Source organism: Sceloporus occidentalis, unplaced genomic scaffold (genome assembly GCF_023333645.1).
Source record: "Sceloporus occidentalis isolate IW3139 unplaced genomic scaffold, rSceOcc1.0.p SCAF_1, whole genome shotgun sequence".
Classification (NCBI taxonomy): domain Eukaryota; kingdom Metazoa; phylum Chordata; class Lepidosauria; order Squamata; family Phrynosomatidae; genus Sceloporus; species Sceloporus occidentalis.
The window spans coordinates 115,482,086-115,509,414 of NW_028316981.1; the positions used below are offsets into that span (position 1 = coordinate 115,482,086).

General features: G+C 37.3%; 1 protein-coding gene across 4 annotated transcripts in view; it reads left to right on the forward strand.

The window, feature by feature from the left end:
• Window positions 1-27,027, forward strand: part of LOC149321969 (gamma-aminobutyric acid receptor subunit beta-2) — a 160,888-nt gene extending 133,861 nt beyond the window's left edge. The window contains exons 7-12 of one of the 4 annotated variants that reach the window (XM_089532123.1): window positions 1,235-1,372; window positions 2,741-2,893; window positions 3,962-4,206; window positions 9,461-9,571; window positions 18,609-18,659; window positions 22,618-27,027. In XM_089532123.1, the coding sequence (XP_089388249.1) occupies window positions 1,235-1,372; window positions 2,741-2,893; window positions 3,962-4,206; window positions 9,461-9,571; window positions 18,609-18,659; window positions 22,618-22,965 (1,046 nt within the window). In that variant the 3' untranslated portion in view covers window positions 22,966-27,027. The remainder of the gene's footprint in view (window positions 1-1,234; window positions 1,373-2,740; window positions 2,894-3,961; window positions 4,207-9,460; window positions 9,572-18,608; window positions 18,660-22,617) is intronic. The other 3 variants (XM_089532134.1, XM_089532142.1, XM_089532151.1) reach the window with 3 other exon arrangements.
• The last annotated feature ends 302 nt before the right edge of the window (window positions 27,028-27,329 follow it).

Consider the following 27,329-nt stretch of genomic DNA (forward strand, 5'->3'; position numbering starts at 1 on the left):
CAACTAAAAGAAGCACCAATCCCCTCTACTCTTACCACCATGGTGCTGCATCTAACCCTTTTGAATGCCTGGATGAGAAAATGGCAGCTGCTTGGTGCTTCCCTTCAAAACAGCTGTGAGAGAAATCAAGCTGTAAAGGATTTGAATAAGACATTTGTGTATTTTCATCAGTTTTCCTGGGTTAAAATCAGGCAAGGTTATCACATGAAAGTTAAAGGCTATAATCACTGCTAACATAACCACCATTTTCTTTGCTTTACCTTTTCATGCTTTTTGACATGTGTGTGTTTCTTAGCTCTTCCTGTACCTGCAACCTCTCACACACATCACACAGCAAACATTTAAAATGGTTCCTCCTCATCCATCCAGCCTTTAGGGTGGGTACAAACAATTATGCTTCTCAAAATGTAGTAAGTTCTTTGGCATCATTTTCCATGGCTTCATATATTCTTTGTTACATACGCCTAAGTTTTACCCTTGACCTATTCATGGGTCATGTCAAAATCCATAATTCTGGCCCCACAACCTGCCTCCAACTCACATATGAGGTTGACTTATAGTTGTGTATATATAGTATTTGCCTACTTGCATACACTTGTTTATTTAGCACGATCAGTGTGCATAGTGATTTACAGGACAATGGTTTATAATATCAGTTACAAGAGACAAGTTGGATTCTCATTTGGGTTCATGCAAAACTAGGTAGCAAACAGGATTTAGTAATACCCAGATGTCTTCCAGGCCATGAATTTCCACATGCTAGGTGCCCTTTCCCTTCTTCTAAACAAACAATACCCAATTTATCTTCCCAAATCTATTCAGCTTCCATCTGTCTTAGACTATATAAAGTGCAATTTGAAATGCACTGGGTAGTGCTCCAGCTAGAATTCAGTGAGGTGCTTCCAATGAATCTCACTGATTCCACCAGAAGTAGTGAACACCCCTTTCTTCTCCAGCTCCTGTGCACCCTGTAAACCTGCTTTGTTGGGCTGCAAAGCCTTCTGGTCTGGGTTTCTGTTTCTCTGAAAAGAGTCAGTAGAAGGGGGATGAGAACAAACTCACAATTCACCTTAGATATGGATTTGCACCACTGGACCTTGCCTTCTGTGATTGTATTCCTTTTTATTTTAGGTAAATATTTGCAGTGTTCCAAGTAAAAATAACTGAATTATTCTTCCAATCAATGTGATACTGCATGTGTATTGTATCCTGAAGCTTTGCTCCTTTTTTGCAGATGGCTACACAACAGACGATATTGAATTTTACTGGCGTGGGGGTGACAATGCAGTTACAGGAGTGACAAAGATTGAACTTCCACAGTTTTCCATTGTAGAGTACAAACTTATCACCAAGAAAGTTGTTTTCTCAACAGGTTCGTGAAGGGAGTGTTTGAATCTGTTCACTGAAAAGCTTTTTGTGAAACCTCAGAGCTGTTACAGAATAATTTAACTGCATGGGTTGCATAAACAATCCAAGGTTTTCTAATTAGGATTAAGTAGCAGTTGTACAATAACTATGCAGTGGTAAAAGTACCATGGCTGCAGTATAATCCTGTCCACAGTCATTTGGGAGTTAGACGCACTGAACACCGTAGGATCTATTCCAAAATAAACATCCATGGGATTGTGCTGCATCTATAGTAAACATGTTTGTTTGTTTGTTTGTTTAATGCAGCATTTTTTAAAAACATGAGTAGCTCATAGGCAGTCAGCCTGAACCAGTATATCATTTTTGTTTACTGCTATAACTTTCCTCTGAAAGCTAAGCAGAAATGCAGTTGACTTAATCCACTCGTTTATATTAGTGAAACATACACACCCTTACTGATGCTGCCTAACAGCACCATGTGAAATGACAATTAGTTGCTTCCCTTCTGCAGGCTTCTAATCCTAGTTCAATAGGACTATTTTTGACTTTGACAAATAAGCAATCCTCAACAGAACAAGAGATTACTTGATGTAGGTAATAGCTGGGAAGCAGCCTTCAGACTGCCTATCAAGTCTGATCCACCATTATCATTTCTATGGGTAGCAAATTTTTCAGCAGTTCTTCACACTGGATTTTTCCTCAGTAGCATGGACCAGACCATTCACCAGTGGAATGATTGGAACTATGCTCTTTACTTTAATTTTGAGTTGAACTCCTGAGGATACATCAGAACCAAAACAGCTGTAAATATTAAGTTGCTGTGCATTCACTTCTTAGCCTTCTTTCTTTCTTTTTCTCTAACCTGGTGTGACTCTCCAATGTTGTTTGACTCTAACTCCCAGTATTCTTTGCCAGCTGGTGATAGCTACTATGAATTTCAGTTAAACAATATTTGTAGGGCCTTACAATTCCCACCCATGTGTTAGAACATTAAGATGGATGTACATCTGATGTTCTTGTATGACTAGATTTCTCTGGACATCAGAGTAAATAGTAATTTCTCACCTTGGCACTTACAGTGCTTTCAGAAGAGCTGTACTCTTGTCAAACGTTCAGAGGTCATGATCTTAGAAACAAATAGCTTTGTTTTATTTATAGATATATGTTAGGAAAATAAGACATTTGAATCTTTTGTACTTCAGCAGGTTATCAAAACAGACATTTTTCATTGTTTAAGAAGAGATTTTATTTTCCTTACATTTGTGTATCACACATGTCAGAATAAAAGTGTTTTCACTGAAAATGAATGTAATTATTTTCAAGGTTGCAGAGCTCAATAATGGCCTTCTAAACATTGTTCTTTTTGTTCTAGGTTCCTACCCAAGGCTGTCCCTCAGTTTTAAACTTAAGAGAAATATTGGCTACTTCATTCTGCAAACGTATATGCCTTCCATTTTGATCACTATTCTTTCTTGGGTTTCATTCTGGATTAATTATGATGCTTCAGCTGCAAGAGTGGCTTTAGGTAGGCAATGTTGATCCATTTATATTTACTTATATCTACCATGTTTCTGTCGACTTGACATTTGAATAATTATAATTCATCTGAAAATTAAGTCATTCCACCTCAGAATTAACTGACTGTATAATCTTTCTTTATTTGGAGTATTTATACCCCACCCTTCAGATCAAAAGACTATGAGATGGGTTACAAATTGTTTGGAGGGGAGGGGTTAAATCCAGCACAGGTTGGCTGCTGTTTTTTCCTTCAGAGGCCAGATCTGTGGCAGCTGGAATCAAGGCATGATGGTGCTGTGGCTAGCTGCTGCCTGAATTTATTGAGCTTGCTGTTCACACAATTTTCCCAACTAAACTAGTCAGGGAGAAAGAAAGAAAGAAAGAAAGAAAGAAAGAAAGAAAGAAATTTTATTTATATACTGCCTTTCCAACAGATCAAGGTGTTTTACAAGGAAATGTGTCACAGTGGTGGAGTGTAGGCTCTGTGTAAAAAAGGTTCCAGATTCAGTTCCTCCCTAAACCTAATAAGACTTGATCCTGCCTGTGTGATTCACTACTACATTTTAGTGCTATTAGAACATGAAAAGATGCCCATGATGTTAGGTTTATATAATTATTAATATTCTTAAAATGTCCTCAGCACTTCTATAACAAAAAAAGAAAAAAGCAGAGAGGCTAGGTAAGTGTACTATTGTTTGCCAGAATTATGTATTGCCTTTTGCTTAATGTAATTCTGTGTATACTTAACTAAGTAGTAGAGATGCAAAGAACCTTGTTAGTAATTATAAAGATGCATATTGGGACACTAGCAAGAGTGATGCACAGTGGGCACTTTGCTGGTTCTAGTACATAGTATTGTAACAGCAGCCCTCTACTGGATACAGATGTTACAAAACTGACCAATTCTGATTCACACATCTGTAAATCCGCTAATATACAGGATTCTGGTCAATATGCTTTACTCTTCCTGTATTTCCTGAATTAACACAGTGCTGGCCATTAAACATTAATGCAGAGTGATCATTTCCTTTAAAAAAATGAATACACTAAATTGGAATTTGTTATGCTTTTTCAGGGATCACAACGGTGCTCACAATGACAACCATCAATACCCATCTACGAGAAACACTGCCCAAAATTCCCTATGTGAAAGCCATTGACATGTATCTGATGGGATGTTTTGTCTTTGTCTTCATGGCCCTACTGGAGTATGCCTTGGTCAACTACATCTTCTTTGGCAGGGGACCACAGCGTCAGAAGAAAGCAGCAGAAAAAGCTGCCAGTGCTAACAACGAAAAATTACGAATGGATGTCAATAAGGTAAATTGAAATGGAAGACATATATATAGCAGTTCACTGTTGGGTCAATGAATAATTCATTTCTTCCAAACAGTGTTTTAATATGCAATTCATCTTCTTCACAAATCTAGTAAAGAATATAGTAATTGGATTTCAAAACAGATTCTTTCCAGATGGGTTTTAAACTCCAGCTTACATCTTCTAGTAAACTCAGTGCTTATAACATGAATAAATATGTGGAAACCAAGGATAACAACATTCCACTAGAAAAAAAATGTTAGGACTGTTGTGAAGTCGAAGGCTTTTTTGTGGGTTTTTCGGGCTGAAGATACCAGCCACAGATGCTGGTGAAACGTCAAGAAGAAACTCTTCTAGAACATGGCCACATAGCCCGAAAAACCCACAAAAAACTTAGGACCGTTGTTCATCTTGCTATGGAGGTAAAATCCAAGGAACTAAATACGGTGGGGTTTTAGTGCTGCTCTTCATAAAGGAAGGCAAAGGTTTTCTAAAACTGAGGAACTGGGAGCATTAGTGCAAGGTGATTTTTCTATTATTTACTTCTTTTCTTTTTCCTGTGCACTCAGCACACAGTTTCATGCAGGATTCATTTATTTACTATTGTGTACACACAGTTACTGTTCCTTACTTATTATTTAACATATAGGTATGTGTTAAATATATATTCAATAGTATTTGAATGCTACCCATGATTCTTTGGCTGCCTTCTAACAATAAAAATCTACATGAATCTACCTGGCGAAGGGGAGGATATTCTGAAAACCATGCTAACGTCAAAAGAACTAATCCCAGAATGCTGCAAAGACACTCTTCATCTGACAAGACTTAAAAGAAATAAAATGGTGGGAGGGACATATGAAGTCTATTGTACAAGCCATGCAGCTGGTTATACTTATAAGTGATAGGTGTTGATATTTAGATTATGCTTTGCTATGCTAAATTATGCAATGAGATTATTTTAGATACTTGGAGTCTTTGCATGAGCTGCTGAAGTAAGAAACAAAACCAAAAAAAGGAGAAGTTGAAATCTGTTTTTTCAGAATATAAAAATTAGTTTTAAGACTCAGTATTTATTTAAAAGTGGCTATAGGACTGCAGCCTAATAGCATCAAATAGGTCAAATGTGTTGTCATAAGAGGGTTCATCACACTTAGAAGGAAAGGCCCCAGATCCTCGTGCTTATACACAGACTTTCTTGATTCTACATGCTACTCTCAGTTCCAAATGAATGCTTTAGCTCAGGGATGGACAACTATGGGGTTATTTTTCTGTTCTTGGGGTCACAGAGACTGCTAAAAAAAGTAGAAGTGGTAAGAAGTCCACTTCTGGATTTTAAATGGAGCATCTTTTAGTGTAGGTGATGCAGCCTACTTAAAAAAAATAAATTGCTGTTCCAGGAAGCTTTCAGGAGAGAATACACCTTTGATGAACTAGGTAAACAGGAGTCCAAACAGTCTGGAATGGTTGATGTCTCCAAAAACATGCTTGAGGACTATTTTCCAACCCTTGCTCTAGCCAGAAGAAAGTGCTCCTTCCCAAGGACAGGGTATCGTGGCACTGGGGGTGGAATTCAACATTGCTTCATGGGAAGAACAATGATCAGCGAACATACCTGGAGATGAAACAGTAAACAAACCATAGCCATGCAATTCCACCATTTCTGTGTAATGGAAAAGAAGGCCCTCTCTTCAGAACCAAACTGCTTAATGACTAAGAAGTTTGCAGTGGAGCCTTAGATGAAATTGTCAGCCCCTGAGCAACTCTGTGTGGGAGAAGGTATCTACCAGCTACGTTTCAAGCTCTTTAAAGTTTCAAGCTCTTTAAGACTATAAAAGCCAAGACAAGTGGCTCAGTTTCCAAAGTAAGCCAGGAACACACTGGAAGTCACTGAAAATCTTTTAACATTGGTGGTATGTAATGACTTACACAATATGTGTGGAGATCAGTGGACTACAGTCAAGTTTCAGAAGAAAACTGTACCAAAAGACAAAAAAGAGTTTTAGAAATCAGTCACCAGAGGAGAACCAATATTTTAGATGCAGCCAATAATCTTCACACAAGAAGATTTTTTAGTTAATATTTTAATCTAAATATAGATTTGTGTGGTGATACTTGATGTTTGATAAAAAGATAATTTTTCAATATGTAAAACATATTGAATGCAAAATAGTTTTGCCACAAATGCACAAGCACACTGATATATGACAGTAACAGGAGTATACGGGGGGATTTATTTATTTGACAGCAGTAAAGTGGGAATGTTTCCATATATTCTGTATAGAAAGGGAAGTAACCAGAAAGTAGTTTATGGGATATAGCTTCTGTCCTGAACTCAGACCTAGAGCAGCCTATATAGCAACTGAGAACTAGTACAGAAGGGGCACTGAACATACCATGAACAGTAGAGTGAGATAGTTCTCCATCTTGAATATGGCACTTCCCCTGGCAAAGAAGTTCTAAGATTTCCTTGTGCAGAGGATGCATTTGTCAATCTGGTTCAATGTGCCCTGCAAGGTATATTATTGATAAAAACCTAATCAAGGTAGTTGACAATTTTTAAAAACCTACAGAGCAGAATTGTGCTTAGTTCATTCTGCTGTAGCTCTTTGGAAAAAAATATTTACAGTCACCCCTCCTAACTCACAGATCCACGCCCTCGAATATCTGCGGAGGGTGACCTCCGCTATTTCCAATGGCACGCACACCATGCTTGGGGGTCACCCATTCAAACCTATGAGGCTTGAATATGAGTGAGCCTCCATTTTTGCTGGGTGGTCTGGAACGGATCCCCTGTGAAAACGGAGGGCAAACTATATTTTCATTTAAGTTGAGGACTCCATCTTTTCTCACCTTTTTCAACAATTTCAGAAGATTTATGGCTAGTTGTTAAAGACAGCAATCAGATTTCATGATCTTTTCAAAATCCTGTACAGGTGACAATAATTCTCTGTATGCCTTTCCCAGATCTCCTTCCCTCTAGCTGGAATTCCCCTTTTCACTGCCTGAGGCAAATTGGCAAATTGGACATACAACCGGATTTGTAGTATCCACAGTTGGGTATCTGAGGAACAAAACTCTTCAAAACTTTTCTACCTCACCTTCTTGTCAGTAAAGTACTGCCTGCAGTGGCTGCTTCACTCTACCAGTAGGCAGAATTAAACACCACAGGCAGTAGATTTGGGGAGTCATGAAAGGGCAGCAAATTGTCAGTTAAGAAATAATAATTTTAGTTACTGCTGAATAGAGCTAACTATGATGCATCTTATTGGATAACCCCAATTAGAGTAGACCCATTAAATCAATTTGTAAACAGTGAACCAATGCATAGGTAAGGCCCATTGAAATAATCAAGCTGCCTTGGACTAATTAGGTTTTAAGCCTGTTTCTGTCTTAAATAATATTCAAGAGTAGCCATGTTGATCATATGGTAAAGTACAGTAATATTCAAAATCCACAAAACAGTGATACCTTTATTCTTACAACCAAAATACAAAGAATACATGATGCAAGCTTCCAAAGCTCCAGTGGCTTCTTGATCAGGCAAAGATGTTAAAAACCATACAGGTGATGATCTTAGTCACAGGGCTACATTTTGTCAAGATGTTGTGTTGCTCTGTGTTGAGATGGTTTGGAGGGATATCTGTGCAGGCAGGCTCCTCCTCCTTTTGGCCATGTGGAACTGGGAACAAAGCATTCCACAGCCTAGGAGATAAAATTTGAATTCTGTTAGCAATACAAAAAGATACTTCTTCTGAGATACACAATATCTCTATTTTGTGGATTTGGGATGTTATCATACTTTGCTATATGGCCAACATGAATATGTTTCTTGGATGTGCAGATACTGCTTTTTAGCCACTACAGGGGAATTCTAAAGAGGGAGCCAATGGATTGGAACTTTTCTATTTGAGGTCATTTTATTTTATTTTATTTTATTTTATTCTCCTGTATGATTTTTAATATCTTTGCCTGATGGAGGAGCCAGTGGAGCTTCATGTATTTTATGCATTTTACTTGGCTGAATAAAGATCACTGTTTTGTGGATTTTGGATGTTACTGTACTCAAATCAAATAAAGCACTAACCAAATTATCATACTTGTTCAATTTTTGTAGTCTTCTTTATTCCCTAAAGGACCTCTGAACAAGTAGGAATTAGCCAACCCAAGACAGTAGCTACCAATCTCAGAAACTGAATAATCAATTGTATTCTGTCTGATTCTTTCCATCCTACCCACTGAATGTTCTCAATCACAGTTTGCTGGTGGTAGCACCATTCTACCTTTTGAGTGTTGGCCTCAAAGCTTGATATTGACCCTTTCTCAGATTCTTGGGTATTCCAGGTTGGAATATAGGGTTGAATGTTTTGCTCATCTGTCAAGTATGCCATGAAATCAATTTTTCTTTTGTTTCGCGTTCATTTTTTATTGTTGTTTTATATGTATCTGTGCTCTATGTATGTGATCCTTTTGGTTGTGTATTTGACTCTCCTTCCAAGTTCTTTACCAGTTATGATAGCAAAAGAAACACAAGGGCCTGCCCACATGATATTTCCCCAGCCATTTACCTACAAAGTGCACACTTATAGATCAGTAAAAATAATTACATTTTACTTGTTGAATCCAAAACTACTTCTTCACTAGTTTTTCATGAATTCTCTTTCTGTTGTATTCTTTATATACAGTTATTCAGCATTGCACCTTTGACCTGGAGAGATAGTGTCAAAACAATTGTATAGATTATTCTGTTTGATCAAATTTTTGATGCTTAGAAATGTCGTATCTCTTGTTTCAATGCACGTTTCAACCTTGCTTTTAACAACACTTATCTCTCTATTTTTGGCTTTGAATCTTCTGCAGCTGCCTGTCAGGTTATTCCTTGTTCTCTTTATATTTCACAAGCTTTCTGTGCACATTCCTCTTATAGTCTCTCTGCCTTTATGTAAGATGGTTTTTCTCTTCTACCTTTCCATATGATGATGTTTTTGGTTTTTAAAAATGATACATGATGCAAGAGGACACAAATCTGACTAGGAAACCCCCTTCTGTTTTCATCTTTTGAGCCTTCCTGTGTTCTGTTATCTTCTTCTGTTTCTCTGTTAATATAGAAATAATCGTCGGTAAATATCTATCATCCCGTTTTTGAGGCATTTAGAGTTATTTTACAACTACTATGTTAGTTCTAGCTCTGCTCACCATTCCCTAATTAGTAGGAGCTAAGAGACTTATTTAGCGTATTCTCTACTTTGTCTTCCAGATCTTTTATAAAGATATAAAACAAAATGGGACCGAATTGCGATCCCTGGATCCCACTGGAAATCTCTCCCCAACTAGATGGACTGCCAGTTACGATTACCCTCTTAATACGGTTAGATAGCCAGTTTTTGATCCATTTTATTGTACTAACTGTCCAAGACATCTTATGTTGGCCTTCTAACCATAAGCTATTGTATAGTGCTGTATGAAATGCTTTACTAAAACCCAGATAAAATATCCACTGCATTCTCATAATCCATTATACTGTAAATCACTTTGAAATTATTTTAACAGAAAAGCAACTAACAGATTATATATACCCTAATTTTTATATGCTGCATTGTCAAATTTTATGTATTGATTCAGTAGATTTAGTTTGAACCCATGTTCATGTAGTGCTTCGTGCTATTTTTCTCTTAAACAGACAATTCCTTTTGTTTCATTATTAAAGAGGAGTTTACTTTCAAGATTCTAGGATGGAGTCACAGTGCCATCTTATTTCTAATTCTTAATAGGAACCATGGCTCCATATAGATTCTTTTAGTCCTTACTGTGTTATTACAGATTTATAAAGAGTGTCTTGTGGTTGAAAAGTTCCTTGTTGACTGTATATCTGTTTGTTTTATAATTATAATGGCCTAGTGTATGTGTTTGTGTATGTGTCTTAAACCAGTTTCTTGTTTAGTGTATTCATAACTCTCACTGTACTGAGATTGGCTTCCACGTTTGTTGTTTTGAATTAATGTATATGCACACTGAAAGACATCTTAAAAATCTTAAACCAGATATTTTTTCACAATGCTTGCCCCCCCCCCCCCCCATCATCTTGAATTTGCTGTGCTCCTGATTATAGGCAGCTCTGCTTCCCTCAGTATTTTCTCTTAGTTTCCCACATAGGGGTAGATCAGTAATGTCTTAGCTTGGCATTTTTCCAGATAGTTTCCTTCAGCTTATACTTATGTAATAATTTCTAGAACTTACTTTTTCTTTTGAGATCTTCTGTGCCTCTTCTTTCTTGCTACTCTTCTAAAATACTTGAGGCACCATACATATTCTAAGTTATATGAAAATACTAATGTGGTGATAATAATAATGATCAATATATAACAGCCTGATAAAGAGCTATATTTGTGTAATAGTAAAAGAGATTTACTAAACAGTGAAAAGGAATTCTCCCCATAAGATTGATTCTTTTCCTGAACTTCACTGTGCAGATTTCTGTACATTTATTTTCTGTACATTCAGATTTCAATATTTCATTTGTATGCATCATAACAAATTTCCAATGTTTTGCCACCTGAATTTTATTTATTTTATTTAGTTCCTACTCTTTTTAAATATATATATATATATGTCCAGTCCATTATTTTGCAATATGATTGATGAGCTATTTACAAATATTGCTTAGCATTTTATGTTGGCATTTATAAAGAAATTACTTCATTTAACAAAAGTTATTCAAAGTATGTTTAAAAAAATTCAGTATTCTGAACACACTGGTAATGGTTTAAAAGTCCTTTTTTAATCCAGAATATAACCCTCTGTTCAGTCGTCTCTGTGTTACCTAAGGCCTCTATACTCAGCATCAATGGAAATGTGAATATTTGTCTTGGCTAATGCCAAGTGGCAAACAAATGAATTATCTATCAGACCTACAGCAGAAATAGAACATACTCAGTGCTTACTATTAGAGTGGGATTTAGCTCTATCCTTAAAGATTTGGCAGCTGCTTTGACGACTACACCAAAACAGGGAGCCTTATGAATTAATTGAACAAGCTGCCTTGAAAGACTCCCCTTCACTAGAGGTCTTTAACAAAAGTTATATAGCTTGAATGGACAATTTCAAGCCCTAGGGTCCAGTCCAGCCCTGTGAAGATTTCCAGGGGTTCTCGCTTTCCCCCTGTTTTGCAGTTTCTTAGCTTTTATGTGGAGTTTCTCCCATTCTAAATGTCAGAATTACTCTCCTAAAGCTTTATTACAGGTAGTATGAGTTTTAATCTAAAATACTGTATGCTGGTATTTTTGGTCTTCTTTTCTTTTCTTTTTTTCCCTTTGGCCACACCAGCCACTCAAACACTGACCCTGGGAACCCTCCTAACACTCAAGCCAGTCCATCTTTAATGTACAACCACCTCTTAAATCTGCTTGAGCAGTGGATTTCTTGCTGTGGCAGAGGGATAAGACAAATGACCTCTGAATTCCCTTTCAACTCATTGCATGTATACATTCTAGCAGAAGCTCCTGCCCTTGCCCACCTCCAATGGATGGAGGGAGTTTACAGAGAGCTTCTTTCTGAGGTATCATTTTCAAGGTATTTTGTTAACATTCCCTAGCCAGAAGAAGAGGCAAGAAGGAGTGAACAGGTAGCATAGATCTGAGGGGTTTGAGCCAGCATTCAGTTTGCTGGTTTGCCTTTGGTTTGGAATAGTTTTGATGGCTAATTCCCAGCAGAGTAGAAGATGTTGTGAGTCCTCCTTTTTGTGCTGAAATGGTTTCCAGCTTTAATGCCTTGAACATTGTTGGCAGCAGAAGGAATAGAAGGAAAATTGCTATAGGATGGCTACCAAAGATAGAGGAAAGCAAGAGGAAAAGGACAGAGGACAATAGTATAAGACTCCACTTTGTCTAGCTTGGGTCTGTTGCTGCAGAAAGCAGCTGTGTCAGTTTCTTTAGCATTTGCTCAGTATTAAATGTACAGCCTCCTGTTAATTTATGCTAAGTGCATTGATGCTAGGATCATTCAGAATAATCCAGGGATACTGGGAAATATTGGAGCTAAGAGCTGGTCCACTCATTATGGTTGCCATGGAGATAATGGGGAAATCACTTACGTATCATTAAGGAATAGGAAGTTACCACACAAAAAGAGGGTGAGATGTAAGTATAGTTTTAAAATAGGAAAGGAGCACAACATGGCTTAACAGAACAGAGAAAGAAGATTTAGTAATTTGGTTTACTGAATCTATATCATTTTAGTTACCCTTTGACCAAAACTCTTTGAGCAATATACAGAACAAAAACAACATAATAAACCTAATACAGTCAGCCCTCTATAACCACTGATCCTTTATCCACCAATTCAACTATCCACAGCTTTCAAATATTAAAAAAAACCCACAAATTTTAAAAAGCAAACCTTGATTTTGCCATTTTATATAAGGGACACCAGTTTACTGTCCCATTGTATTTAATGAGACTTGAGTATCCATGGATTTTGGTATCCATGGCTGGTCCTGGAACCAAATCTCAGTGGATACCAAGGACCCACAGAGACGAACTATTTTAAAAGAAATAGAGACAAATAGGCCTTTGGTGGCACAAAGGTCAGCAAGATTTGTACCCTAGAGACAGTTCTAGAGAGGGCATTCCTTGATTTTGGAGCCAACGCAGAAAATGCCCACTCATAAGTAGACCTCTCCCAAATCTCAGTAGACAAGAGCGCTTGGAATCAGTGAATGATCTCATAGGATGCGCAAGGATCTAGTGTAAGAGGTAAGCCTTCAGACATTGTGATACCAAGCTGTGCAGGACTTTATTAAAACCAGAACTTTGTAGTAATCCTCTTGCTGAAGATGCATCATTTTCCCATGCTGGTTCTAAAACCAAATGGGTTTTGTTTCTTATCCAGATTTGATTCTGGTGCTGACTCTATTCCACAGCTCTGAACAGTTAAATTTAGTCAGCTTTCTCCTATGTAAAAACAAGTATTTAATCAATATTAAGATATTGTCAGAGGTTACACTCCATACTTTGCAAATTGTGAGTGCTATCAAAAGTAAAAGCACTCTTCAACAAACTACCATTTGTGTCCATATACAGCATGTAGAACTTGTATCCATACATTCTTTTTAAACCCTTTTTAAAAGTTCAAAGGAGCCACTGAGCATAACTGTATATTGCTGTTGTGTAAGGATATGCTATAAGCCAGCCAAGTCCAGGCCATTGTTTGCTAGTTCTCCATTAGCATTATGTAAGAATTTGCTATAAATGTAATGTGAGGTGGTAGTGGTGGCAGACATAGCCTGTGGCCTGTTACAGAAAAGGTCACAAGGTAATTTCTCTGTACATTTTGTAGCACTATTCCTGGTGACATCATTAAAAAAAGATCAGTTCAGCTATGTGGGACTCCCTGTCCACAGCAATAATTTCAGTAAGACACCTTTAATTTTACACAAGAACAGCATATATAGTTTAAAATATGTCAGCCCAAATCTAGGATTACATAATCCAAGAGCCTGTTCTCTAAAACATTCAGAGAGGTGAAAAGTTAGTTTTCACCATGATACAACCTTTCTCAGAATGTATTCTGTATTTTTGTTTAAGATCTTTTAAACAGAAAACATGATTAAATGTAGCTGTTACCAATATGTACAGTTCAGTCCATGCAGAAAAGTACAACTGTATAGACCTTCATGGGAGTAATGTACATAAAATCTACTTTACTGTTGGGGCCAAACTATATGTCTCACACTGGAGGCTAAGTTCATCATTTTTTCCCCAAGTGTTTTTTTTTAGTCCCTTCTGCACTGTTCAAGAAGCAGTGTGCCTCACCAAATGTGGCATACCGTAACAAAGAGAGATCTCTGTAACCAACTAACTACCTTTTTGCAGCATCATTCATAGGCTCCAACTTGTACTATGTCTGTGCTTTCTTCCCAGTTACCTCTCACGCATGTGAACGATACCAGGATCAGTGAGCAGATGTGGATGCATCACTTTTGTGTGACATCTTAGAAGGGAGGAATGGTTAACATGTAGCCTTCCAGATGTTTACCAGAATGTTATTTCTATCAACCCTAACGAGCAATGAAGAAGAATGATGGAAAATGCAGTCCAGCAACATTTAGAGGGCCAAACATTGCCCACTCTTTTATAGATCCCACCAGTTTGGATGCCAGTGAAAAACTGAATCAGATAATATAAAGCATAAGGGCCATTTGTTTAAACTGAGTGGAAGGTGGCTGGGTAGTTAGTTCTGCATGGTTGCATTCTCTCTTCTAGAACAGGCAATGATGTCATGGTAAGTAACTACAGTTGACCCTCCATATCCACGGATACTAAGGGCCCACTGTATGTCGCTGGAATACAGTGGTGTCTAGTAGGCTGGAGACATATCCATATTGCTGGAGATGATAGTTAGAGCAAAAACCTGACAAGCCTGTTTCTGCAGTGGTGACACCAAAAGAGAAATAAAATGCATGCATAGTATAGATAACTATGCCCCTTTCATAACTACAGTCTGCCCTTCTTATACACTGATTTTTTATACACGGATTCAAGCATACACGGTTTGAATTTTTTTTTTTTAAAAAGTATAAATTTCAAATATCAAACCTTGATTTTTGATTTTTTATAAGGGACACCACTTTGCTATGTCATTATATTTAATGGGACTTGAGCATACACGGATTTTGTTATACACGGGGGATCTTGGAACCAAACCCCAGCGTATAACAAGGGTCCACAGTACTCTCAATTCTCTGAACAAAAGATTTTCATACCAGGCTGCATCGCTACTAAAACATCCCCAAACATCCCTAAAAGGTGGAGGAAGCACCTGTGTCTGAAAGCCAGTCCTGCTTCCTGAATCGCCATTGAAACGTGGCTCCCTCTTAGCATCCCTGAATCTTTCCTGGCGAGCAGAATTCCTCTGAACGCAAAGTTTTTCATAGGAAATTTTCTCCCCGTGAGACGATTCAGGGACGCTATAGAGGGAGCCACATTTCCATGGCGATTCAGGAAGCAGGCCTGGCTTTCAGACACAGGTGCTTCCTCCACCTTTTAGGGATGTTTGGGGGACATTTTAGCAGTGATGCAGCCAGGTATGAAAATCTTCAAATAGTCTTGAACTATAGCTTCATTATGCAGTGGTAATTGTAACAATATTTGTGTAATATGTGATTCAGTGCTAGGATGAGAAGGAAAATGTTGGCCTCAGAAACAGGACCAGATAATTTTGCTTTAGTAATCAAGCATTTGTGCACATAGAGGCTATGGAAGAAATGGCTACACTTGGTTCAATAAATTTGCAGTCCTATATTAGTGACTCTTTCCATTTTACTTGAGAAGTCATTTCGTTTGATAAGTTGGTTCATCTTATGTGGTGTAATGGAGTATGGGATTTTGTGGCAATGTTGTTAAAGTGCTTGGAATGTTTGGATGAGCTTATATTATGGAGGGATGGGGCAGACAGAGTAATTCTGTTGCTGCCAACTGAACTACTTTGATGCTAAGCATCTCTGACCACCAGCAGATCCAATAGAAGCTGTCCAAAACCTAGACTGCTGTGGCTCAGACAGAATGGCCTCTAGTGAAGTAGAGGAAGAATGCAAAGGAGAAGACAGGAACTCGGAACCATTAGGGTAAAGGAAGCAGAGGGTTGAGAGAAAGAACATCCCAGAGGAAACAGAAAAAGAAAAAGATGGTGATAGGGAGGGAGGAATAAGCAGGGAAAAGAAAGGATCATGTTCAAGAGATTGGAAGGATGGCTGCAGTTTACATGTTGGCCTAAGTCCAATTGTTAGTCCCAATTAGAGTCAACCTGTTGAATGAATGGTACCTAGGAAAATGTAGACTTAGTCAAGTTTCCATTGATTCAGAAAATCCTGCCTAGTTGAGATTAATAGTTGGATTTAGGCCATAAGGTCATATCTTTTCAAGTATGCCCAGTGGCAGCTCATCATTTCCATAGCAGTGAGGCATTGAATCTGTTCTACATCTAGTCTGACTTTTAAAGAAACTATCTAATGTACTGAGACCTATCCCTCAAAACACAATCAGTATCTGTGGATAGGCCTTTTGAAATGGAGACTAAAACTCAGACCAAGACTTAACATCTCATAGGACATTATCACATGGGAGTAATGTCTTCCAATTTCAAAAAAAAAAAAAAAAGAAAGAAAGTAAGGCCAGTTCGGAAATGAACACAAGAACATGGATGGTTATCACACCACAGAAGAACACAGCACCCATCCCAAAGCCAAAGTAGTGGAAATGCAAAAGAAATTATCATATGCGTACATACCCTTCATAGTCTAGAATTTGAATTAGCATCCCTGCACATGCGCAGTGAGGGCAGAATTGGATCATGACCTTTTTACACTTCCGGCAGGGCTTGCTTCCGGTTCCCGTGGTTTTGCCTTGTTTCACATTTTTTGATCATTCATTACCCTTTATTTCATGTTATTTAGGCAATTCACATTATTTGTTCATGCATTACCCCTTATTTCATGTTATTTAGGCATTTCACCAATTCAAAACCAGTCCAAAGCAACCTTGCACTTGGGTTGAGCATTGGACTATGACTCTAGAAGGCAGGGATTGAAACCCACTGAGTGACCTGATGCAAGTCACACTCTCTCAGCCTCCTCAGAAAATGTCAATGGCAAACCCCATCTGAATAAACCTACCAAGAAAATCCTGTGACAGGGCCGCGCGAGAGAAAGAGAGAGCCCTGGCCAATTCCTTCCCTCCAGTTGGAGAGGATGAGTTTTGCAAAGGGAAAAAGCTGGAAAGGGCTGGGAGGAGGAGGGTGGGAGGGAGCGAGGGTGGGTGTCTCTGAGGGGAGGGATGCTTCATCCCCAAAATAGCTCCAGAACAGCTCTGAGAGAGGAGAGAAAAGTCTTTCACACCCCTCTGGGAGGGAGGAAAAAATTGCAGCCAGCAAAGGAGCTTGGGAATTGTAGACTGATTCAAAGGAAATCCAAGGGTGACCAAGACATGTGTTCCATACCTGCGAAATTTGAATTGAACGCAACTTTTGAGTGGAATGGGATTTGTAAATTCTGTATTTCCCCAAATTTACACATCTCTTGGTTGACCCTGGATTGGGTTCAAATTGATCTAGCATTGATTTCAGTTACGTGTGATAACCTCTCACACAACAACGTGAAACTCCATGATTCACTGCATTGACCTTCCAATTCCCTCGTGTGTTAACGTCCATAGAGAGAGAAGGCACCAGCCACCAGAGGGCAAACCTCTGCTAGATATAAAATGCTGAATGGTAACCTTACTCTGAGCTCGTTGGCTGGGGGTGGTAGAAACAACCATTCCTTTATTTCTTTTGTTTGTTCTGTTTATTTTTCTTTGTTCATTTTTATTTTTAAAGCCATAGATATAATTGTATCATTCTGTCTGCAACTATTCTTTTTGTGTTCCTATTTAAAAGTGATCTGCTTGGAATGTTTTACCATGTCAATATGTTCATGCATTTCTGATAGTAACTTACAGGTTAACACTGTGCAAGTAGCTGCATGTATAATGCTTCAGAAAAGTAAGAAATATTGCTGAATGAAGCTACTGATGCTCCTCCCAAATGAAAATAGTTGCTTCATTTTATTAAAAAATAAAAGTTTTGTTTTTTGCTGCTCTGCACCATAGTCTTACATAGTCTTACACAGAACTGTAATAGACAGCCATCATTTGGGAGTTTTAGATACCAGTTGGAATCCTTTGCTCCAAATATCTCCTGTTTGAACTGGAAGGTCAGCAGCATCTGTACCCCGTGGTCAATAGTCCACAGCTTATTTTTAGGATCCTTAGTGAATTTCATTTTCATCATCTATCATGTTATCATTTAAAGTGATCCTACAACTCTTCCATTATTATTAAATTTGAGTTACTGTTTTACGGCATTCATCTTGGACATTTGTGATTTGTTAAATTGTTTATTCTCCTCCTTTTTTCCTACCCTATAAAATTTCTGTGTTTTGCTCCTAAAGTCTTCCATGCACCATCAGGATCCCTGTCCTGTGGTTGTATAATCCTGTAGCACCAAGGGAGTTTCTTTTTAACTTTGTTTCACCACACTTTAAATCTACCTGTTGTTCTGCTTTCTCTGGAATAATGTTTACATGTCATAATTTATTTATTTCTTCGTCAAAACTGGGCAGTTTTGAAAAACATATATATTATATATGTACACATTTCCATCACAAATCCATTTTGTTTTTAATGTCAGGGCCAAGACAACAACAGCATTGCTAATTCTGGCACATATTTCTGCTGATTGTTGGCTCAGACTGCCCTGTGCTTTGAATTAACATGCATAGTTTATAATAGTAGCCTATAGTGCATTAATTTTTAATGAAAGCTAACAGCTGCCTTTTCTCTAAGGAAACTGGTCTTGATTTTATTAACTTACAGGACAGAAGAATAATTGGCACATATCATTGTCCAGAAATGTATTCAACAAAGGTATATTTTATTGTTTTCTAATGATTTTAGCCTTAGAGATTTAAAAACTTGAGTTCGTGGACTATTTGTGGCCATTAAAGATCCCATGGCGCATTTTAGAAGAGCTGGCACCCCAAGTCAAGATCCTGTCCAAAGTCTGATTGTACTATGAATGGTCTTATCTCCTGAACCATCTCCACCATTCACCCACCCACCCACCTATGTACCCCACATAGTTTTAATTGGCTACAACATTCTTCATTTCCTGTAGTACAATAGAGCGTGTTGTTAGATAGCCACCACATTTTGCCTGAGAGGTGATTGCACTTGTTGGTGAAGTGATGTCGCTTTCTAAAGTCTGTAAAGCGCTTTGGGATCCTTCTGGATGAAAGGCGCCCTGCAGAACTGATGTGTTTCATTGTTGTATTGTAAGCTTTTCTTTAGTTACAAGCATACATTGTCATTAGGGATGGGCGAACCTGTTTTATTGAAGTGACTCTAAATCATCTTCCTAGCCTTAAACACAGACTGTTACTTCAAGTCAAAAACTCAGACCAATTGGCTTGTCATCATTATTTATTTTATAGAATTCCTGTTTTGAAAGTGAAATATGGATCTCTTTCCAGTGAAGGGAAAATAAATGCCTTTTTATGAAAAACTATAGTCTCTTCCTACTTGTTCTACAATAAGACAGTTGATGGTTCACCCATTACTAATATACTGCTATCAAGTAATTGCCAGTGTCTCTTCTGAAAAAGGTATAGAGACCTCCAGCCTTCTCAAACTGTGGTGTTATCAAACAAGTGTCTGATCACAGTAGAAAACCTATTACAAGAGAAAACACGAATGGTATTAAATGGCATGGTTACCCAAAGCGGTTTTCTTTTCTTGCTAAATTTTTGAACATGTGGCCTGCTTGTTCAGTTATTCACTTTGAGACGACTAATGGCATCTCTGCAGCAGTCACAGAAGACTCCAAAGCTGGCCATATGAAAAGTTGATCTTTCTGATTATCATAAGCTCTCCACACACACACACACACACACACACACACACACACACACTTCAAACAGTCAAACGCAATATTTTCTAAATAGCATCTCGTGAGAGGGTGTATGTATAATCCTTTTTAAAGTATTTAAACAAATCTTCTCCTATGGCCAAGCTACACAGTTCTCTTTGCAGTGAAGTGTGTGGAAGGTTGAATACTGTTTAACCTTAGAGGTCTGGGCTTTGTCTAGAAATGGAAAATGAAACTTTCAAAAAGCTTTGCTATCCTGCTTCTGTAATTCATGCCATCCAACCTATCCACATTCCCCAGGATTATCCAGTGCTTCTGTTTTGCTCTCTTGAATGTAACCTGAAAATGTGTTCTCACAGTTGTGTCATAAGGCTAACTTCCTTCCATTTAAACTGCTTTTTAAGTGATTTAGATTTTAAAGGATTTACCATTTTCTAAGTGGTAAACTCTTTAATGTTTGGTGCCATATTGAACTGTGGAGAGAGGAATGAAAAAACTCATCCCTGCCTGTTTACCCCTGTTTGGGATTGGCTGGTTGACCTCAGAATTCAAGGATCAAATGGTAGCACCTTGAAAAATGAAACGGCTCTGCTTATACATACATAAATGTTTGTTATGAGACTGCAGAAATAGTATGCTTGGATATTGTTTCATGGGAAGTGGTTGTAGACCTGCTCCAGGCATTCTGATCAGAATTATGTTAATTTTGTTACAGGCCCAAACATATCTTATACAACAGGCTTTTTTTTCCTCTTTTAATGTGCAAGGTCAGTGGGAGCATGGAAGCCTTTTTCAGTTTCATTTCCACGTATTCAGATTTTCTTTGAAGGCTTCAGGAAATATCTAATTCAGAAGATTTGTATAATTTTGATTTGAAAGTAAAACTAAATAATTTTGACTAAATTTTATGTTGATCTATAAACCAAAACAACCTGAAGATAAAAATTAATATCCCACATGCACTAACAGTTCCAGCCTATACAACCTATCTTTGCTTTCAAATTATGAAATCTTGTAGCAGTCTATGGTATATTAATATACTATAGTGGTGAACAATTAAATGGATTAAAAGAGTAAAATTTAATTTTAATAATGCAAACCTTAAGATACCACCCAAAGGAACAATAATTTATAAATTGTCTATAATGATTCAAACCACAGTACTACTGCTTGTCTGAATATTTCCAAGTGACTTAACATGGTGTTCACCAGTTTGTGGACTCAGTGTGTACTGATTATGCTACAATTACTAGGCATAAGGAGCAGCTGCAAGGGAACACAAATATTTTCCTGCTCAGCCGCAATCAGAAGCCCACACTTTTAAAAGGTCATTTTCCACTTTTAAAAAGTACTTATGTGTGGTTAGCTGCACCATAATAACAGTGCTTATTCAAATGTGCATCTCTTTGAAAGCAAAGTACTGTAAATACACAGCATACATACTGAGATCTATGTCTGATTTATGCCCACCTGAAATATCACTTGCTCAATTTACACCCATGCAACAAGTGATAAGATTGCAGACAGCTGTTTATAGCCAAATACCAGTGTATGTGTCCTGTTATTATTTGGGTCAAGAGACACAGCAACAGCTAAATAATCTTGTCCTATAGTTCTCCCAGTCTGCTATTAATATAAATTTTTAGATATCATAAACATCTGAAGTGGACTTCTCTCCAGCAATGAAATGAATCACGAAACCCAAGAGACATTCCTGTGTACATTTATGTTCCCAGTAATACAAAGGGCTGCTAGAGTAGAAAGGAGATAGTATGAAAAGGTAGTTCATTTTCATCTGAGCATAGGAATACAGTGTGAAAATTGATATTGTTTGCAATTAAAAGGTGACATGATAAAAGAACCAGTAAAAAATGTTACTTCAGCTATTTTTTTAAAAAATGCAAAGATTATATATAACTTTGCCAGAGTTCAAATTATTTTCAAATAAAATATAAAGCAGACACTCAGTTGATAGACAATGTATCAATTTAATATTTAGTTCAAATATTTTTTTCCTGATGAGATAATTAGAAGCAAGAAATATAACATATTAAGAAAATAAGGATTTCCTTAGAATGCCAAAAAAAATGTTACAGTACTTATTTCCAGGTAGCAAAATGGCTACCCGAAATAAGCAATAGCCTTTTTATGAGGAGAGACATATAGCAACAGGGTATCTTGTAACTCCATATAAAAGAGAGCTCATTGTAACTCCAGTCATTTGCCCTTTGAACCTTTAGTGGTAGAAATTTAATATGGCATTTAAAACAATTGTTTAATTATCTCTCCAATTACTAGTAACACTCCAACCTCATGCTGGGATTATCCTCTGACATGAATGCCTGGTGAGTCTTGCCTCTAAAGTACTGCCTAATGCCATGGCCAGTGTTCTGTTCTGATTTGATGTTCCAAATCGATATTTTTTCCCTGAAGTGAGTACTGTTCACCTCAGCATTATAAGTTGAAAGAGGCTGCAGTGTAAACAATTTTATCAGCTTTCACTCTTCCAATAGAAGGCATCATATCATACCAAAATGTGACTGCCAAGCCCATAATAACAGCCCTATGATAAAATACAGACATTTTTGAGGAAAGCAGTATTCTAACAAGATGCCATGCCTGGTCTATCTGATTCTGCAGCATTTTTGAGCTCACTGTGATTTTAATTGCTGATAAATTTTGTCAGAACAGAAAATTAGGCCCGCAAAGAGCAGCACTTCATGCAAGAACGTAGTGACAAATTTCCAAGACATCTGCCAGACAAACATGTGGCCACTAATGGTGCCATATTATGTATTTGCCTGTGCTTTCAAAATACAGGATCCACAAGTAAATATATGTATGTTACTTCTCTGTTGGCCTGCATTGAATATAGTGTCTTAGGTCTGGCCTCTCTAAATAACTGGCTGGGTTTGATATTTTATTGCACACACTAAAACAATCTCTTGTGTTTTCCAGATGGATCCACATGAAAATATTCTGTTGAGCACACTTGAAATTAAAAATGAGATGGCTGCTTCTGAAGCTGTCATAGGCCTTGGGGACCCTAGAAGCACTATGCTGGCCTATGATACCTCAAGTATCCAGTACCGGAAGGCTGGCTTACCAAGACACAGCTTTGGCCGTAACGCCCTGGAGCGGCATGTGGCACAAAAGAAAAGCCGGCTACGGAGACGTGCCTCTCAGTTGAAAATTACCATCCCTGACTTGACTGATGTAAATGCCATAGATCGATGGTCCCGCATATTCTTCCCTGTTGTTTTTTCCTTCTTCAATATTGTCTATTGGCTTTATTATGTGAACTAAAAACAAAACAAAGCCACACAGATATCAAGGACTGGATTTCTCTTCAAAATCAGTTGTACAGCCAAATGTGGGACATAGGGAGAAAAAAAAACCTATTCAGGACAAAAGTTGCTTTAAAACACCTTAGTTGCTGGCTCACTATATAATCTATTTTGTAATGTTTGGGTTTTCTTGCAAAAGAGATAAACATACACGTTTTAGTACAAAGGATGCAACACAACCTTTAAAGATATCATTATGTTTAATGCTTGGAGATAGATTTTGAAACTTGGTCATTTTTTGCAGTTTTTTTTTTAAATTTTAGCACTAATATGTTTAGACACAAAAGAAGGAAGCTAGAAAAGGGGTTTGAGCTCTGATAGTAACACCTCTCTTCACATCTGAACATATAAAGCATTATGGAATGGAGAGAGATAGAACACTAATGTTATAATGCTTATAACCCAAACCATTATTCCAACATTACCTTTTCAGGACATTAACTTGAAAATAAGTAGTGCCTATCATCATACCATGAGGATGAGTTTTCCAGAGTATATCATGTTGCTTATGGAAAGAATTGAAGTAGTGAGTCGTGCGGAATTCACACAAAACTTGGTAGCATTATGTGAAAGAGAAATTGTCATTAGTTAGTAGAGCACAATAGTTACCATGCTGTATAACACTGATCCACAGAATTGTTGAGGAGATGCCCAAGAATGTGCTGCAGTGTGCCTCACTTAATGTCTGTGTGTAAAGTGCCAAATGTCAAGGGGCCAGTAGTGACTTCAAAGGTGGCTTTCTCTTGGTGCTCTGTTCTTCCTTGTGGGAGAAAAACAGTGGCAAATGTTTTCAGAACTAAGAGTCAGGGAGAAGCTACAAATACTGTACAAATAATTGGTTTCAGTTTGCCTGTTAGTTTATGCAGTAAGGGTTCTTAATTACAGGCTTGATATTATTTCATTCCCACATGAAAGACATTGGATAGAAGCAAGTTTCTGCTGTTTCAACAACATATATATTTTTATATTTCATAGAAAGCACTTACCTTTTAGTACAGATTTTGGTTGCTTTCTTCCATTACATTTAATTTTAAGTGTCTATTTTTTATTTGGAAAGTATTCTTGGGGGGAGGGGGGAGGAATACATAAAAGAGGAAGAGAAACTCTGATATCCTCAGATGAAAGGGGATGAATAATTTTCCCTATATTCTGAATCTTAGAACTGCCCTTCCTTTTGTTTGTTTTCCCATGCAACTCAAATTTTCTACAGTCCCCATTCCTGAATCACTGGGACAGGTTGAACTGAAAATTTTCAGTCCATTAAATATTATCATAGCATCTTCCAATCAGCTCAATGAAGTTTGTGCAGGATTCAGAATAGTTCTTGCTTCTAATATAGAAGATCTATTTTAAAACAAAAGATGTGTTACAATGGGTTACAAAAGATTAGAGGAGACTGTACTCTCTCTTAGATAAACATTTCCCTTTTGATTTGTGTCTTTTTTTCAAAAGCCCAAATCAGTGTGTGATTACTCCTTAGTAAAGAATTTTAAAAGTTTGCACAGATTATTCATACCTGATTTTGGACACCACCATGTATTTTCACCATGTGAAAAGACTGGTCTCATCGTTTCCCATATGCTGTTGGGCCTGGTCCATTTCATAGATCAGAGAATCATTCATTCCTCTTGTAATATTATCCCCAACCAGAATAAGAGAATTCTTAGACCCTTTGCTTAGAGCATCTTTTCTGACAAATGAGATTAGTTGCACTGTATTCATGGTTCATTTCATTTATTAATTTCCATAAAGAAGCTGCCCATTAATTTGATACAAACAAAGCTTTAAAATGTGGAAAATATCAACATTACAGTTAATCCCTGGGATTTGCAGACCTCAAAAGAAAGTATTTTATAACTTTTCTCTTCTCATATTGGTTCGATAGGTCAGCTATAATGAAAACTATAAAATCAGCTCCTCATACTGCACTTTAAAATATCTGGAAGTTTACGGTATAAGCCATAACATTTTCTGACCTTGCCAATGGGAGGATGAATTTTACTGAGGGGGGCGGGTGTCACAAAGAAAGTGCACAATCACCTCCATGAGGTCCTTTTCATTGTTAAGGAGGAACTGCTTACAGAAATAGATGTCATATCATGTTTCTGAGCTAAGGAATTTAAAATACAATGAGGTGTATGTACTAGAATAAGATTTAAATGAGAATTGAAGGACCATGATACAAAACAAAACAAAAAAGATTTTGTTTTTCTCCTCTGTAGTGCCAGCATGTGGTAGAAACAGACAAAAGTATTACATGATTTAATTCATAAAGGAAATTTAAATAAGCTGTTACCTTTGAATTGAACAGAAATGTGCTCTTGTTCTTTTTAGTTATAACCACATTTCACATTACTATTTTTTTGTTTGTTTGTTTCAGGATGCATACTTGCCAGCAATTAAGGTGTTTTCTCTTCATCTTTGTGAAATTCATGGCAAAATTACAAGTATATAATACGGCACAGTTTTAACAATATCTTTGCGATCAATGCTCTGTAAATACATTCTGTATATGATTGCTAGTAAGTCTAATATGCATTTTCCAAACTGAAAATTCATGCAGCATATTTGTGTTTGCCTAAGGAATGTTATGTTTCTATACTACTGCGGTTTTAATGACGGGGAAGAAAGAACCAAGCAATTTCATGCTGAATATTTTCTGTTATCATCCCCAGTGGGAAGCAAAGTCTTGAACAATAGCACTGAAGGGGACACCTGATACTTTTTGTACTCTAATATATTAAAAAAGAAAAAAGAAACTTAGACTCTGCCAGACAAAAGCACAATGCATAGAAAACAAGAGAGCAAGTGCATATAGATAGATACATAGATAGATATATCTGGGGGGGGGGGGGGAATCCCATTTAAGTTTAGGTAAAATGCACACTAGACGTGCAACTGAAATAATTCTTTTTTAAAAAACTAAATCTGTGTTCCAGTTGCATAGTTAGCAGTTAATGTAAGTGAAGACAAAACACTAAACATTATCAATGTCTATGGTGAGTATATAGACATATATTTTAATATGTGTATATATATTCCTCTGTTGATAGGTATGTGTGTGTATGTGTGTATACGCATGTCGACACATATAAATATGCACACATACATACATATATGTACAGATACATGTACACACAGAGAAAGACATCCTGATCCAGTGACAGGAACCCACATGTGGAAATGGATTTCTTCCCATAGATGTGCTATACTAGGGTGCAGGCAGGTTGCTGAGAAATGTTTGAAGGATGGGGAGGATATCCAAATACCCAGCATTCTTTCCAACCCCTCCCCCATAGAGTTGTTGGGCCATAGTCTGCATCTGCCCTTATCTCAGTGCTGTGAGAGGTACCAATTCAAGAATGAGTGAGCTTCTGGATGTAGAAGAGGTAGTGGTCAGTCATAGGGACTCCATCAACATGTTTCAACACACATCTAAAAGGATCAGAGGTACTGAAGGGGGCGAGGTTCTTCATGGGGCAATCTAATACAGGAAGGGAAAAGAAGGCAATATAGTCTGAGTTTAAGCATGCAATCTCTAGTCCTGGCCTCCTGAGAAATCATCATGGCTGAGACTGAGCAACTGCTGCTATGTTCATCAGGCCTGCTTTTCACCTTGGTACTGCAAGTATGGGGCTTTCTGTGGTACTTGCAGTTATCTGGATATGGGCTAGAATCTTAAAATGGTGTTTTAAAAGGAATAAGCTAATAACAATATTGTTTCTATAATCAATCAATATGTGAATATTTTTTGAGAACGCAAAATTATTAATGTATTTAAAATCTTACTATACAGGGTAACTGGGCATTTCTATATCAGCAGATCAATACATATAATTCTTATGGAGCATTTCACAGTTGACATTTACGATAGTACTGTATCTCCTCGCATCTCAAAGTAGACTAGCCCTCACATTGCTTGCCTATTTCTTCTCTTTTTTTAAAATAAAGACATTGTCCACTAGTAACTTTTTAAAAGGTCCTAATACCAGGGGTGGGGAAGCAAAACATAGGACTATTTCTACGGGGGGGGGGGGGGGGAGGACAGGAAGGCCAGGGTACAATACTTTAAAATGTAGTCATCATAACATTTTGCTATCTGTACATAGAACATATAATGTGAGCAATCATAATTTAAACCGAACATGTGTAAATATTATCAGATTTCTTAACATTTTTAACTTCTAATTTGTACTTTAATGTAAGGCAAAAGCTGATTCTATTTATGGTTTAGGTTAGTGTCCTAAAATAATGTAAATATTTAAATAAGCTGTAAATGAGCAGTCAATAGAAACAGTAATTGTTCAGTGATTTTTTTAAAAA